This window comes from Lepus europaeus, chromosome 15, assembly GCF_033115175.1.
Source record: "Lepus europaeus isolate LE1 chromosome 15, mLepTim1.pri, whole genome shotgun sequence".
Lineage (NCBI taxonomy): Eukaryota > Metazoa > Chordata > Mammalia > Lagomorpha > Leporidae > Lepus > Lepus europaeus.
The window spans coordinates 51,899,028-51,914,421 of NC_084841.1; the positions used below are offsets into that span (position 1 = coordinate 51,899,028).

Sequence of the window (15,394 nt, forward strand, 5' to 3'; positions counted from 1 at the left end):
AAGTCCTGACATTTCCCACGCCTCCGCCAGGTTTCCAAAGCCACCACCCCCATTTGCCCTCCCCGGGGTTTGGCGCGGAAGATGGCGGCCCCCACCTGGCGGCACCTCCCACCGGCTCCTCAGGCCGCGGGTCCACCTCATAAACATCGTTGAAATGAAGGATGGTCAAGTCGCAGGGACCGACTTCTCCTGACCTGTCCCCCCACGTGTTCCGAGAGTGCTCTGCCTCCGCCTCCACAAGCTGAGGCGGCGCTGCAGCCAGGGCCGCCTCAGCGGCTTCCATTTCCTGGAAAGGTCTAGACGGGGGCTGAGACACCGTGGCCGGTCCACCGCGCGAGGACCTGGGCTGGAGCTGGAGGGTGTGTGGGCGCATGCGCAAGGCGTGGTCCAGGCACCCTTCCCGACTCTCCCCACGCTGCCTCCTCTCCGAGGCCTGTGTGCACCGCCCCAAGGCGACCTAGGGCCGTCCGTGTAGGCCTCGCCCTGTGGTGTGCGGGCCGTTGAGGGCCTAACGGAAACCTTGGCGCCCTTTATTTATTCTTTTCGGGGGGATTTCCGAAGCAGATCGCATAGTAACAGAGCTCATAATTCAGAGCGTAGTGAAAATTTTGTTTTTTAAAAATCTTGCTGCGCAAACGTTGTTTACTGTGCTACTCATGCCTCCTCCCTGTAAGGATTTTGCCCTCTTTACAGGAAAATGGGAAGGGAAAATTGGGGGTGGGCTTTAGTCCAACGTAAAACCTGTTCTGCAACCAGTTTTGTGATTCCACCTCTGTCTGATCATCTCTCTGACCTTCAATTTATCCACTAATTGAAAGTAGCTGCCCTGACAACAGGAACTTACTTGTGCACAGAACTGACAGGAAAGGGAGTAGATTAGAGGCAGCCCTTGCCCTCAAGGACGCTATATGGGATACCTTTTTGTCACTCTGTTCCATTCTTTCCAAACTTTTCCATAACCCTAGGAGCCCATTTCTGCTTCTGCTATAATCCAGATGAACCTCCCTTTGTTCACTTAAAATTTCAGCATTTCACAATTTGTTTTCTGTTGTACCACATGATTCCTCAGTTGTAGCTTTCTATTACATCTAATATGACACTGATATACTGTCTCCTGTTGTGGTGTGGGCTCTGACATTCCATGTGAGAATAGAGCAAGGGAAAAACTATTACTTCTATTGAATTATATTTTGCAGTAGTTATTGTAGACTGATGGAATTGGTCCAATCAATCAATAAGATACCCCAGAGTGCTGCAACCTCTTGGAATATGGCCAGTTGGTCATTTGCTCAATTGAACCAGGATAAATAAACACATCTAGGAGACTAAAAAGTGCCAAATTTGATCAAATAAGGAACTAAAACTTGAACAATTAAGTGAACATTAAAGAAATTGAAATAGGAGCCAAAAATCTCTTTTTTCAAAAAGCCTTAACAAGTACGAAGTTGCTCAGCCTATTTTAGGAGGCTAATGTAACCATGATTACAAACCCCATTAAAACAGGAAGATAAAATTACAAACCACGTGAGCTCTATGTATAAATCTGCATGTATGATTACTTTTAAGAAAGTAATTTTCAATCCAGTAGTACATTTCAAAATTGTATTATTTAGAGTTTATCCCAAGAATGTTAAGAATGATTTATCATCAGAGAAATCTATCCATCTAATTTGCCATATTAGTATACTGAAATAGAAAACTTAATTATTATGGCAAATGATGCAAAAATAAATCTTTGATAAAGTTAAGTGGTGTTTATTATTAAACATTCCTAACATCAAATGAATAAAGGGCCTTTCTTAGGTTGGTGAACCAACAGCAACGTTTTACCTAGTAAACTTTAAATATGTTCTCTGTATGAACAGAAATAAGACTGACCTCTATCACCACCACTGTTTAACAGATTGTTGGATATCCTAGGATACACTGTAAGGTAGAGGGGAAAGGAGGAAGGGAAGAAAGTGCCAGGGAGAAATTAATTAATGTAACATACCCAGTTAGAATGAATGACAAAAAAAGCTACAAATCACCTCAGTAGAAACAGCAAGAGCATTTAACAGAATCCTATGGCCATTCATGGTTAAACTTCCAACAAATGAGAAATTGAAATAAACGTCATGCCTTATCAAGGGGCATCTCTGCACAAGCTACAGTTCATGTACTTACTGGTGTTACTCTGAACGCTTTCCCCCTGAGATTATGAACAACACAAGGTTGATCAATCTCACTAGAAAATGTAGCCACTCCAATGAGGTAGGAAAAAGAAATGAAAGCCATCCAGATTGTAAAGAAAGAAGTAAAACTTTTCACTTGCACATAACATATTTTGCATGTAAAATATTCTGAAGAAGTCAAACACAAGAAAGAATTTGAATGGGGTATATAGAAACTATCCTATCTTCACAATAATTCTCTAAATTACTTTGACATTTAAAGTTTGTTTTTAAAAAGTTGCTTGATCTTTACTTAGTATAGAGTTGGTCTTCTGTGTATAAAGTTAATTGAAAATAGATCTTAGTGGAGAATGGGACTGGGAATGGGGAGGAGGAGAAGGAGTGGGAGTGTGGGTGGGAGGGCAGGTATGGTGGGAAGAATCACTGTATTTCTAAAGTTGTACTTATGAAATGCATAAAGTTTGTATTCCTTAAATAAATGTTTCTTTGGGGGAAGAAAAGCTGTTTGAATAAAGAAGTTCAGTAAAATCACAGGATGCGGGATCAATTTACAAAAGTAAGTCATTTCTTTATACTATCAATGACCAATCTGAAAGAGAAATAAAATAATTTAATTCACAATAGCATCAAAAAGGACAAAATACTTAGGAAAAATTTTAAAAGAAGTTACTGACTTGCAAACCGAAATTGTAAAACATTGTTGAAAAAAATTCTAAAGTAAATGGAGAGAATTTCCGTATATTCGTGTATTTGAAGACTCAACATTATAAAGATATCAATTCTCTCCAAATCTACAGAATCAACAGAATCCCTATCAAAAATCATGCAGGCTTTTTTGGGGGGGATTTAGAAACTGATTCAAAAATTTATGTGGAACAGGAAAAAACCAGAATTGTCCAAAAATTTTAACAAAGATCATTTACTTTATTTCATTGAATATAGTTTCTTTTAATTTTATAAGCATTTATAATGGTTGTTTTGAAACCTTGATCTCTGTGAAGTCAATGTGTGGACTTGCTTGGAGTCATTTTCATTGACTCCCATGCTTCTTGAGTAGAGGTCCCCCTTTTCTTTTTTGCCTATCTAGTAATATTTTGTTGGAAACCAGACATTATACATTAATACGTTGTAGTAACTTATAACTCTATTGTATTTATCTGAAAGTTGTTGTTCTTTTGTTTTATTGGATAGTTTACTTGCTTGTGTTCAAATTGCAAACTTTGTCTTCTGTGTTACACAACTACTAATATATGTATTCTATTCTTTTAAAAATGTATTTGTTTACTTATTTATATATATGTGTGTGTGTATACATACACACACACACACACACACACACATATATATATATATATTTGAAAGGCAGAGCAACAGAAAAAGAGGGAGACACAAAGAGAGATCTTCTATCCACTGGATTACTCCTAAAATAGCTGCAACACCCAGGTCTGCATCAGCCAGAAGCCAGAAGCCAGAAGCCAGGAATCCACCCTGGTCTCTCACATGTGGGTGACAGAGGCCCATATACTTGACACATTAGCAGGAAGCCAGATGGGAAGAATATCTGGGACTCAAATCGCCACTTGGATATGGGATGCTGCCATACAATCAGTGGCTCAACCACTGTGCCACAACATCTATGTTCTAGTCTTATGACCTGTGCTTACTGGTGTCAACCTGTCTCCTGGTATATACCATATGCCTGTGTCATTTGAAAAATCATTCAAGATTTGGACAGACATTTTACTCATGTTTGAAGACTCACCCTGGATTCCTTATTTCTTAGAATCCCTGTTTAATTTCAAGATACTCTGTAGAGGTTCTGTCATTTGACACTTCAAGCCCTTAATTTTCAGCTTTATCCTGCACAAACTGCACACAATTGCAATATGCACTTAGTTTATGCTACAGTTTGAATATGATTTGTGCCTCCCCTCTCCCCCATTCAAGAGGTTCGTGTGTTAGGAACTTGGTCTAGGGCGGCAGCATTGAAAAGTGCTGTGGAACCTTTAAGAGGTGGGGCCTAAGTAGGAGGTACTTAAGTCTTTAGGGGTCATGCTCTGAGAATGTGGTTCTCACGTGGCCCTTTAAGTTCACTCCAGAGAAAGTTGTAATAAGGGGAGCCATCTCTGTCTTCTGGTTTGAGATGTGGTGGCCTGCTCCAACAGGCTCCCAACATTGCCATCTGTCATCAGCCATGAAGTCCTGGCTTCATGACTGAATGAAGCTGCTGCAAGCAGTGAGCTCTTAAGCCAGATCTGAGCTAAATAAACCTCTTCTCTTCACGCATAGCCTGTGCCAGGTATTTTGTTATAGTGCTGAGAAACTTACACAATTTTTAAAAGGCCAGCAAACTCAGCTGTCATACTATGAGGAGCCACTTTTCTGCTTTTTGCTGTATACACTAGAGTCCATAGCTGAATAGTTTAGGAATTTACAGAGCTTATACTCAGATTTGGGGTCTCACTCTTTGTTTGTATACTTTTTTTTATTTAATAAATGTGAATTTACAAAGTGCAACTTTTGTATTGTTGTGACTTCCCCCCCCAACCTCCCTCCCTCCCGTGGCCCTCCCCTCTCCCACTCCCTCTCCCATCCCGCCCTTCATCGAGTTTCATTTTCAGTTACCTTCATATACCGAAGATCAACTTAGTATATACTAAGCAAGGATTTCAACACGCTGCACTCACACAACCGCACAAGGTATAGGGTATTGTTCAACTAACAGTGTTTTTAAGTTTCATAGTAAAACACATTAAGGACAGAGATCCTACGTGGGGAGCATGTACCCAGTGACTGCTGTTGTTGATTTAACAATTGGCACTCTTATTTATGATGTCAGCAATCACCCGAGACTCTTGCTATGAGCTGTCTAGGCTATGGAAGTCCCTTGAATTCACCGACTCTGAACTTGTTTAGTCAAGGCCGTGTCGCAGTGGAAGTTCCTTCCTCCCTTCAGAGAAAGGCGCCTCTCTCCTTGATGGCCTGTTCCTTCTGCTGGGGTCTTGTTCACCAGGGTCTTTCATTTAGATTGTTTTTTGCCACCGTGTCATGGCTTTCCATGCCTGTGAGACTCTCATGGACCTTTTAGCCAGAACCGAATGTCCCAAGGGTTGATTCTGAGGCAGGAGTGCTGTTTTGGGCGTTTGCCATTCTATGAGTCTGCTGTGTGTCCTGCTTCCCCCGCAGGATCATTCTCTCCTTCATTATTTGCTTACACTGGTCTTATTTGTGAAATCTCTTCGACACATACCCTATCTTTTTGATCTGTTGTGTATTTATACTTATCACTTTACCAAGTGCGCTGGCATTGGTTTCCCCCCATAACCACCCTCCCACCTACAAACCTCCCTCTCCCATCCCATTCTTCATTAAGATTCACTTCTAATTATCTTTATATACAGAAGATCAACTTAGTATATACTAAGTAAAGATTTAAAGAGATTGCACCCACACAGACACATGAAGTATAAAGTACTGTTTGAATACTAGTTTTACCCTTAATTTGCATAGTACAACAGATTAAGAACAGAGATCCTACATGGGGAACAAGTGCACAGTGACTCCTGTTGTTGAGAGCAGCTCGGATTCTAACGTGCACCCACATGGGATACCAGCACTGCAGGTGGCAGCTTTACCTGCTATGCCAAAGGGTCGGCCCTGACCTCAGATTTCTATTTTGAAATATTAAATACCAGAGAATATTCACTTTGACTTCTAAATTATTTATTTTTTGTTAAATATTTATTTATTTGAAAGGCAGAGTTACAGAGAGAGAGACAGAGATGAGAAAGAGATAAATAGAGAAACAGAAAGATCTTTTATGCACTGGTTCACCCCTGAATAGCCACAATGGCTGAGGTCAGTCCAAGTTGAAGTTAGGAGCCTGAAATTCTGTCAGGGTCTCCTATCTGCGTGGGAGGCAGAGGCTCAAGTACTTGAGCTATCTTCCATTGCCTTCCCAGGCACATTAGCAGGGAGCAGGTCAGAAGTGGAGCAGCCGGGACCCAATCTATTGCTCATGAGAGATGCCAGCATCACAGGTAGCTGCTTAACTTGCTGTGTCACAAAGTAAGCCCTAAGGTATAGGTCATTTCTATTGTGTTATACCACATAGTGCCTCTTTCATGATTAGTTATATAACCAGTGTGACCACAATCGGTCACATTTAACTTTTTTTTTTCTAATACTTTTCCATTCTTGAGCTCTTAATTCTGCTTTGTATATCAATAATTTTATCAAGGCAGTTTATGTCATTATGCCTTAGAAAACATCTTTTACTTTCCTCTTTGAAAGACAAGTTAGCTGGGTATAAAATTTGAAAATTACCATCTTTTCTTATTATGATTCTGTGGACCTTGTTCATTGTCCTTTGGTATTTAACTTTGCAAAAGTGAAATTGGAGGCCAGTGCTGTGGCATAGTAGGCTTAGCCTCTGCCTGTGGCAATGGCATCCCTTATGGGTACTGGTTTATGTCCTGGCTGTTCCTCTTCCAATCCAGCTCTCTGATTATGGCCTGGGAGGGCAATGGAAGATGGCTCAAGTGTTTGGGCCCTGCACCCATGTAGAAGACCTAGAAGAAGTTCCTGGCTCCTGACTTCAGATCAATCCAGCTCCTGCTGTTGCAGCCATTTGGGGGGCTTTCTGTCCCTCCCTCTCTCTCTCTCTCTGTAACTCTGCCTCTCAAATAAATAAATAAAATAAAATGTGTTTTGTTTTGTTTTTTTAAGTGAAATCTGAGGTCAGGCTGTGTGATTTGCTATTTTGTAATTAACTTATTCTTCCTATATTTGTGCTCAAAGGACTTCTTTATCACAATATTTCAAATATTTTGCAAGAATGTGTATGATTATAGGTGTCTTTTCATTTATTTTTCCCTGGAATAAAATGAGCTTTTTCAGTCTGTATACCAGATGAGAACTTTGAGATGGGTGTTAAACAAGCTACTAAAACTTCAGTGGCAGTGTAAGAACTAGAAGGGGGCTTTCACTTGAATGGGGAGTTTAATTTTCCCCAGGGGATCTGATGATCTAATGATTCAAATTTTTAAATTTTAATTTTCATGAAATTTATGTTGTTAATGTGTTATTTGTATTGTATTGTTTTCTGATGATTTTTTTTTTGTAAACTCAGTTCAGCAATGTTGCTGACTATAAGTCAAGATAAGAAATAGAACTGAATAGAAGTAGAGCTGAATTATTGTCCTATTGTTTAAGGAAGCCTCAAATTACTTAGTATATTAGTTTTAATCATTTGAGAACTTTTCGGGAACAACCCTATTAAGAAGAAACAGTGGCAAAAATATAAGAAACGACATACAAAATTAGAGATAGGGATTCTCTGATATTCTCTTAATTCCTTCCCAAATGAAAAAAAAAATCATGTATTTGATAAATCAGTAAGCTGTTTTTAAGCTCATTAATCAAGAGAAAGAGTGTTCTTTTAAATGATGATTTTGGCCTCTAGAGAAAAATTGATTGCCCTCCATATCTTTCCTGATATTTCTCAATTCCTCTGAACAAAATAATAATTTTACTAAAGCAGAGAAATAAGGATTAAGAGAGAATAGTAATCAATTTTTCATATTATAAATCTTATTTATAAAAAAATAAAAATCAAATTATTATTTTGGGATGAAAAGCAAAAAGCAAAACTGGAAAATAATTTACAAAAAATATATAAAAAAGTAATATTCTACCTTTATTCAGAATTGAATCAGTTGTTTAAATGATAAGAATGCTTGAACTACCATAGATAAATGAGGAAATGAACTAAAAATATACAAGATAGTGTAGGGAAGACAAACCTGATCTTCATCATTTGGGGTACCTGAGAATTAAACTGACTTATGATAGAATTGACAGGTGAAAAGCTTACAAATTTATTTAATACAGTTGAACATAGGAAATTGCCTAAGGAAATGAAGACCTAAAGAGCATTGAGTCAATCACTTATACAGTATACTGAGTTGTACAAAAAATTATGAAATATGATAAGACAAAACAGCTTTGGCTAAGGTGAGGATTAATTTAACAATGTATAGATTTCTCTCAGCTTCTTTTTTTTTTTATTTTTTGACAGGCAGAGTTAGACAGTGAGAGAGAGAGAGACAAGTGAAAGTTATGGACAGTGAGAGAGAGACAGAGAGAAAGGTCTTCCTTTTTTCCGTTGGTTCACCCCCTAAATGGCCGCCACAGCCGGCGCTGTGCTGATCCGAAGCCAGGAGCCAGGAGTTTCTTCTAGGTCTCCCATGGGGTGCAGGGACCCAAGCACTTGGGCCATCCTCCACTGCCCTCCCAGGCCACAGCAGAGTTGGACTGGAAGAGCGGCAGCCCGGGACTAGTATCCAGCGCCCCAACTGGGACTAGAACCCAGGGTGCTGGCGCCGCAGGCGGAGGATTAGCCTAGTGAGCCACGGCGCCAGCCAGCTTCAACTCTCAGTTCTTGGTGATTTTATTTTGAGGGGCTGGTGTTGTGGCACAGCAGGTTAAGCCAGGCTTGTAATGCCAGCATCCCATATGATCATCCGCTGGAGTTTTCAGCTTTTCTACTTCTGATCCCACTCCCTGCTAATGCTCCTGGAAAGCAGCAGAAGATGGCCCAAGTGTTTGGGTCCCTTTACCCACATGGAAGACCTGCATGGAATTCCTGGCTCCTGGTTTCTGGCTTGAGCTTGGCCTAGCCCCAATCATTGTGGCCATTTGGTAAGTGAACCAGTGGATAGAAGATCTCTGTCTCTCCCTCTCTCGTTCTGTAAATTTGCCTTTTAAATAAATAAAATTGGGGCCGGCGCTGTAGCATAGAGGGTAGAGCCGCTGCCTACCTACAGTGCCGGCATCTCATATGGGCGCCGGTTCTAGTCCCAGCTGCTCCACTTCCAATCCAGCTCTCTACTGTGGCCTGGGAAAGCAATAAAAGATGGCTCAAGTCCTTGGGCCCCTGCACCCACGTGGGAGACCCAGAAGAAGTTCCTGGCTGCTGGCTTCGGATCAGCTCAGCTCTGGCCTTTGTGGCCAATTGGGGTGTGAACCAGCAGATGGAAGACCTCTCTCTTTCTCTCTCTGCCTCTCCTCTCTATGTGTAATTCTGACCTTCAAATAAATAAATGAATCTAAAAAATAAATAAATAATTTTTAAAACATATTATTTTCCTCTTGGCACAGGGAGAGTCTCTTTTACACGTAAGTATCATCTGCTTTTGAGAGACAGAATGAAGTTCAGAGTGCTCTTCTTGCACCTGCTGTTTTTTAAAGTGGTTTTAATTCAAAATTGTCAATGTGCCAGAGCAGCATATTTTGAGACGATATACCCTTAACTTCCTCAATACGAAAAATAAATTTAAGTGATAATATTGAATAATTTGGGGGTTTAGTGTACTGAACGCTTATAAATCTAATGGTAGCAGTTTAATTAGTTTGAAAGAGAGGGGAATGAGTTTGATAATTATTAAGGGTTTTGGGACTTCATGTAGTCTCAAAGGTATGTCTCATTTTAAGAATGTATCATAAAGATATATTGTTAAATGAAAATAAAATCTTTACTATGTGTTATTTAACTAGAAACATTTGGAAATCCCTTAAACAGTTAGAAAATAAATAAGCAATTATTGTTCCTTATATAAGAGGATATTATACAGTCATAATTTAAACTATTGTAAATGGCAAAGGAAAGTGGAAGGCTAAAGTTAAATGCATAGCCATGAAACTGCTTACATATGATACAATGTTAAGTCTGTGTTTTTTTTTTTATGATTTATTTTTGGGGGCTGGCTCCTCTCTGTCTGTAACATTACCTCTCAAGTAAATAAATATTTTTTTAGGAAAAGTTTTTTTTATTCATTTGAAACCCAGAGTAAGGGGGGTGGTGGTGGGTGAATATCTTCCATCTGCTGATTCACTCCCCCAAATGCCCACAATAGCTGGGCCTGGGCCAGGCAGAAACCAGGAGCCAGGAACTCCATTCAGGCCTCCTACACAGGTGGCAGGATCTCAAGTACTGGCGTCATCATCTGCTGCCTTGCAGCAGCATGAGCAGGGAGCTGGATCAGAAGCCCAGCAGCCAGAGCTTGAGCCAGAGCTCAGATATGGGATGTGGGCAGTCCAAGTGATGATTTAACCCACTGTGCCTTAGAGCTCCCTCCCCCAACCTGCACTTAGACATTTTCTTTGTCCTTTATTGAAAAATGTTGTGTTGTATTCTGAACATTTTGAAAATTATCTTCCATGCTCTGATCTTATACTTTAATTCTATGCAAAGAGTTAATAGCTTTGTTTTAGCAAGCAGGCAACCAAACTGGTTGGATTCAGGCCAATAGTTCCAACTCATCACAGTAAGTTGTGGTTGCAGTCTTGGTTCCATTTTCAGTCTGTGGTGCTCTGAGTTGCTCCTACATGCGTGCCACCCAGTGCTCAGTGTTGGACCTGTGCTGTGGTTGATGTGTTCGATTTTCAAAGCTTTTGTTAGACTGAATAGAATCCGTCTAACATTTCTGCAGGTCAGAGTTGAGCTTGGAAGTTTATCATTGGCTTTATGACTTTGCTCTCCTGATCTCTCACTTTGCCACAGTCTTCTTCAAAATTTCCAGGTTTTTTTGGGGGGATGGGGCTCCTTTCCTTTACTTGTGTAGTTATAAAGCTAGGACTTTAGCGACTGCACATTGAAATGCACTTCCTCAAGCATCCTGTATCAAGGATTAAGTGGCAGTGGGCAAGGGGACTGAGAGAGAAAAAAATGCAATTTGGATTTTTCCCATTCTTTCCACCCCATCTCTTCTTTTTTCAAGTTTCATTTCTCAGATCCTCCTGTTCCCTCTGCCTGCTGCCACCACCACTCTGTTGCTTGAGTCTGGGTATTGGGGGGTGGGTGAAGTACTCTATTAATTTTCTCTCCTAGAGGCAGAACTAGAGAGTTTCCCTTGAACTTTCTCTGTCTACATGTTTCTGTTCCTGTTTCTGGTATGAATTGAGGCTAGGAGTTATTGGAGGCAAAAAATATAATAAATTCACTGCTCGTTCAGTGATTTTTTATTATAATATTTGTTTTCATCCACTTGAAAGGCAGAGAATGAGTGAGAGATATTGATTGATTGATTCCATCAACTGATTCACTCCCAAATGCATACAAACAGCCAGGGCTGGGCCAGGATGAAGCCAGGAGCCCAAACATCATCTGGGTCTCCCATGTGGGCGGCAGGGGCCCAAGCACTTGGACCATCATCTGCAGAAAATTCTTCATAGTGTGGGGAGTAAGATCCCCATCGTTATATATCCTCCACTGGAATTATACAGACAGCAAGAGAGAAAGCACCTAAAATAAAAGAGGTGCTCTGTCACCAGAGGGAGAAGGTAGGAAGAGGCAACAGCTGCCCACTGCATCATTGGAGCATCAGTGCTCTACATGTGGCCCTGGAACGTGACCTGTTAGCTGACGGACTTATACTTCTGCTACCAGCAAGATTCCCAGACACACAGTTTGTGGCAAATGGAACTAAAAGAAGCTCATTTGGGAGCAAAAACTTTTGAGATCTATGCATAGCTTTTATAATATGTATTTCCATGAACTTCATGAATAACCCTTCATACATCGTGAGGCCCAATCTCTTTTCTGAATTTCAGATGTGGTATATATGGTTGGATACCAGTAGGAGCCTTTCCCTAAGAAGTTTCATTATCACTTCAACCTAACATGGATACCTCTAAGCTAATTATTGTCCCACCAAACCGGCTTCCCCCCTAGATGTTGGTATTTCGGGCAATCATTCTACCATTACTCATCCTCTGAAGACTTCCTTCATCAAAGCTTCTCCCCTCATCCAATTCCTATCAAATCTTCCTTACCCAAAGGCTCCTCCTAGCCTTTGCACTGCTGTTATTGAATTACAGTCTCTGTAACCTTAGAAGAATAATCTGGCTGACGCCACGGCTCACTAGGCTAATCCTCCGCCTGTGGCGCTGGCACCCCAGGTTCTAGTCCAGGTTCTGTCCCAGTTGCTCCTCTTCCAGGCCAGCTCTCTGCTGTGGCCTGGGAAGGCAGTGGAGGATGGCCCAGGTGCTTGGGCCCTGCACCCGCATGGGAGACCAGGAGGAAGCACCTGGCTCCTGGCTTCGGATCGGCACAGCACGCAGGCCGTGGTGGCCATTTAGGGGGTGAACCAACGGAAAAAAGGAAGACCTTTCTCTCTCTCTCTCTCTCTCAAAAAAAAAAAAAAAAAAAAAAAAGAGGAATAATCTTTCTCATTCAAAGCTCTACCTTCTCCATTCTAAATACTGATATCAGATTAATCTTCTCAAAGTCTCGCTAGACTTTCATCTCCAAAATAAATACAGTCCATTTTCTCTATTGTTTATAGGATGAAGTCCAAAATACTTAGCCTGGTATTTCAAGATCTGTTACAATCTGGCTCCAACCCACATTTCCAATCTTCTTGATTATTATTTGTTTATATAAATCCTCTGATCCAGCCCAACTGATGTACTTATCATTCCATACACACACAGTATGGGTTTGTACCCTCTTCTTTTGTTTTTGCTCATAATGATGCCAGTGTCTTTAATGCTTTCTCCATTCTTCTCTCTGTATCTAAATTCCACATTTATCCTTTAATCCCCCTCTAAAATCTCATCTCTCCCTTAAACCTTTCTTTGTAACTTCAGCAATGTGCTAGTTTCCATCTCCAAACCATTGTAACACTCTGGCCCAGTCCTCATTTAGTAACAAAATCAAAGTCCTTCCCTTCCCCACCCATGATCAAGTAAGTCACTGTGTGTGCCACAGACTGACTTAGCTCTACCCCCAAGCTCCCCCAGACACTCCTTTCAAGGCAGGTAGTGCACAGGAAATCACCAGATCTGAAACCAAGGGCTAGAAGCCTGGTGTGGATGAGTTCATCCACCAATGAGATCAATAAATTGCAGCCTTTCTCTGCTCCCAGCTGTGTTGCCATTATCCACATTCCTGAACTTCTGCTTCAGTTTTTTACAGTTCCCCAATTCCTTCTAAAAAATCTAGCCTACTAACCTACTTCTCTGTGACCTCAGAATCTTGTTGAGCACCTGTTAGCCTGTTTCCCTGTGCTTCCCTCTGCTGGGAGACTCACTCCCAACAGACTTCTCGCACAGATGATTTTGCCGCCCTACATATGTTGCTCACCATTTCTACTTCTGTCACTGTAACTTACTCTTACACAGGAATTTGTCTTTGTAGCCCCAACAATTGGTGCATAATAGGTACATAAATCATACTTTTTAATAAGGTTTTTGCTTTTGGATAATTTTAGATTTACGGAAAATTGCAAAAATAATACAAAGCGTTTCTGTCAACACTTTGCCCAGCTTCCCCCAGTGTTAGCTTCTTACCTAAGCATGGGCTTGTTAAAACTAAGAAATTAACTTTGGATGGGACGGTGCCGTGTCTCACTTGGTTAATTCTCTGCCTGTGGCACTGGCATCCCATATGGGCACCAGGTTCTAGTCCCGGTTGCTCCTCTTCCAGTCCAGCTCTCTGCTGTGGCCCAGGAAGGCAGTGGAGGATGGCCCAAGTGCTTGGGCCCTGCACCCGCATGGGAGACCAGGAGAAACACCTGGCTCCTGGCTTTGGATAGGTGCAGCAGCGGCCGTAGCAGCCAACTGGGGAGTGAACCAACGAAAGGAAGACCTTCCTGTCTCTCTCTCTCTCTCTGTCTGTAACTCTGCCTGTCAAATAAATTTTAAAAAATTAACATTGAACAATTAACCATGATTGTCCTTTTACTGATCTAGGATCCAATCAAAGAAATCACGCTGATTTTACCATTTCTCTTTATTCTCCCCTAATCTTTGATAGCTTCTCCGTCTTTCCTTGTTGACCATGACAATAACTTTTCTGAAAAGCATTAATCAGATTTCGGTAGAATGGGTCTCAATTTCATTTTCTGATGTTTTCTTTCACCTAATTTATTTATTAATTTTCCTTAAATGACAAAAATTGTACATATTTATCCTGTACTGCATGATGCACTAGAATGTTTGTACATTTTGGGGTGGCCTGGACTAGGAGATGAGGTCCAACCTAGCCCACAACAGACAGAAGGATTTTCTTTCTTTCTTTTCTTTCTTTCTTTCTTTCTTTCTTTCTTTCTTTCTTTCTTTCTTTCTTTCTTTCTCTCCCTTCCTCTCTTGCTATGTCTTTCAAATAATCTTAAAAATTAAAAAGTAACTAGACTCTCAATGTATTGGTTATATATAATATGAAGGTATAATAAATTTGCTTTTGTTTTATTCAGGTTACTATCGGAGACTTCATAACAGAGGTTAGCCTCAAGTATTTTGAAATAGCAGAATTGGTAGTGCACATCCCTGAGGAAGGGTGAAGAACTAAATGACTCTTGCCTGGAAGGAAAAAGCCTGAATCATGACTTGAATGGACCTTCAAGGCTGTAAGAGTTCCTGTACAGGGGGAGCAGCTTCATTTACCTGTGGTCGTGTAGCAGATCATTAAAGCTGGTGGCGAACTCTGCCCTGGCAGTTTTGAAAAGGCCAGAGGAAGTGCAGCTGCCAAGCTGGAAGTCACACACACTCAACTTCTGCCAGACTACCGAGACAGACATCAGATACGTCCTTCCAACTCCCACAGAAACGGAGAGAGGACAGAATAAGCCTGACAAAAGGGGCTGGAATCCATCCTAGTCTTGTGCTGAAACCTCCTTCTCTCTGTCCCTGAGAAGGACCCTCTAGCTCCCTGGTTTCTTCAGAAAGAACCCTATATCCTCTAGGCCTTGAAGTAGAGATACTCTCTCCCAACCTAATTCTCCCCTCACTATGAGTGTCAAAGACTTAACCTGCACCATCATTTTGAAAACCAAGTTTTTAATTCATCTGTCTTACTTGAAGTCTGGAAACAGATGCTATTTATTTTGTATATACACCAAGGAAGTAGAATTACATTGCTGCAGGGAAAAATTCAAAATCCACATAAATAAGAATGTTCTTACTGTAAGGTTTGTTAAATGCTAGAAGCAGTTATTGAAAGGAGTTGTAGCATCATCTTTCAGAACCAGCCTCAAAGAAACACACAAATCAGGTTCTGAACTGACTCCCTAGAAGAAGACTAAATTTCTCTTACCACCCTCAGAAGCATCAGAGTTTAAGTAATAAGATTGAAAACTAAGGATTTCAAATGCCTCATCAAAAGCCAGCTACAAAATGATATTATTTTGTAGCCTTTGATCTGTTCAATATATTATTTT

General features: G+C 40.8%; 1 protein-coding gene across 1 annotated transcript in view; it reads right to left on the bottom strand.

Moving 5' to 3' along the window:
* Window positions 1-373, bottom strand: part of LOC133774292 (trifunctional nucleotide phosphoesterase protein YfkN-like) — a 96,908-nt gene extending 96,535 nt beyond the window's left edge. Inside the window, exon 1 of the mRNA XM_062211938.1 lies at window positions 96-373. Within this exon, the coding sequence (XP_062067922.1) occupies window positions 96-373 (278 nt within the window). The remainder of the gene's footprint in view (window positions 1-95) is intronic.
* Window positions 374-15,394: the final 15,021 nt, after the last annotated feature.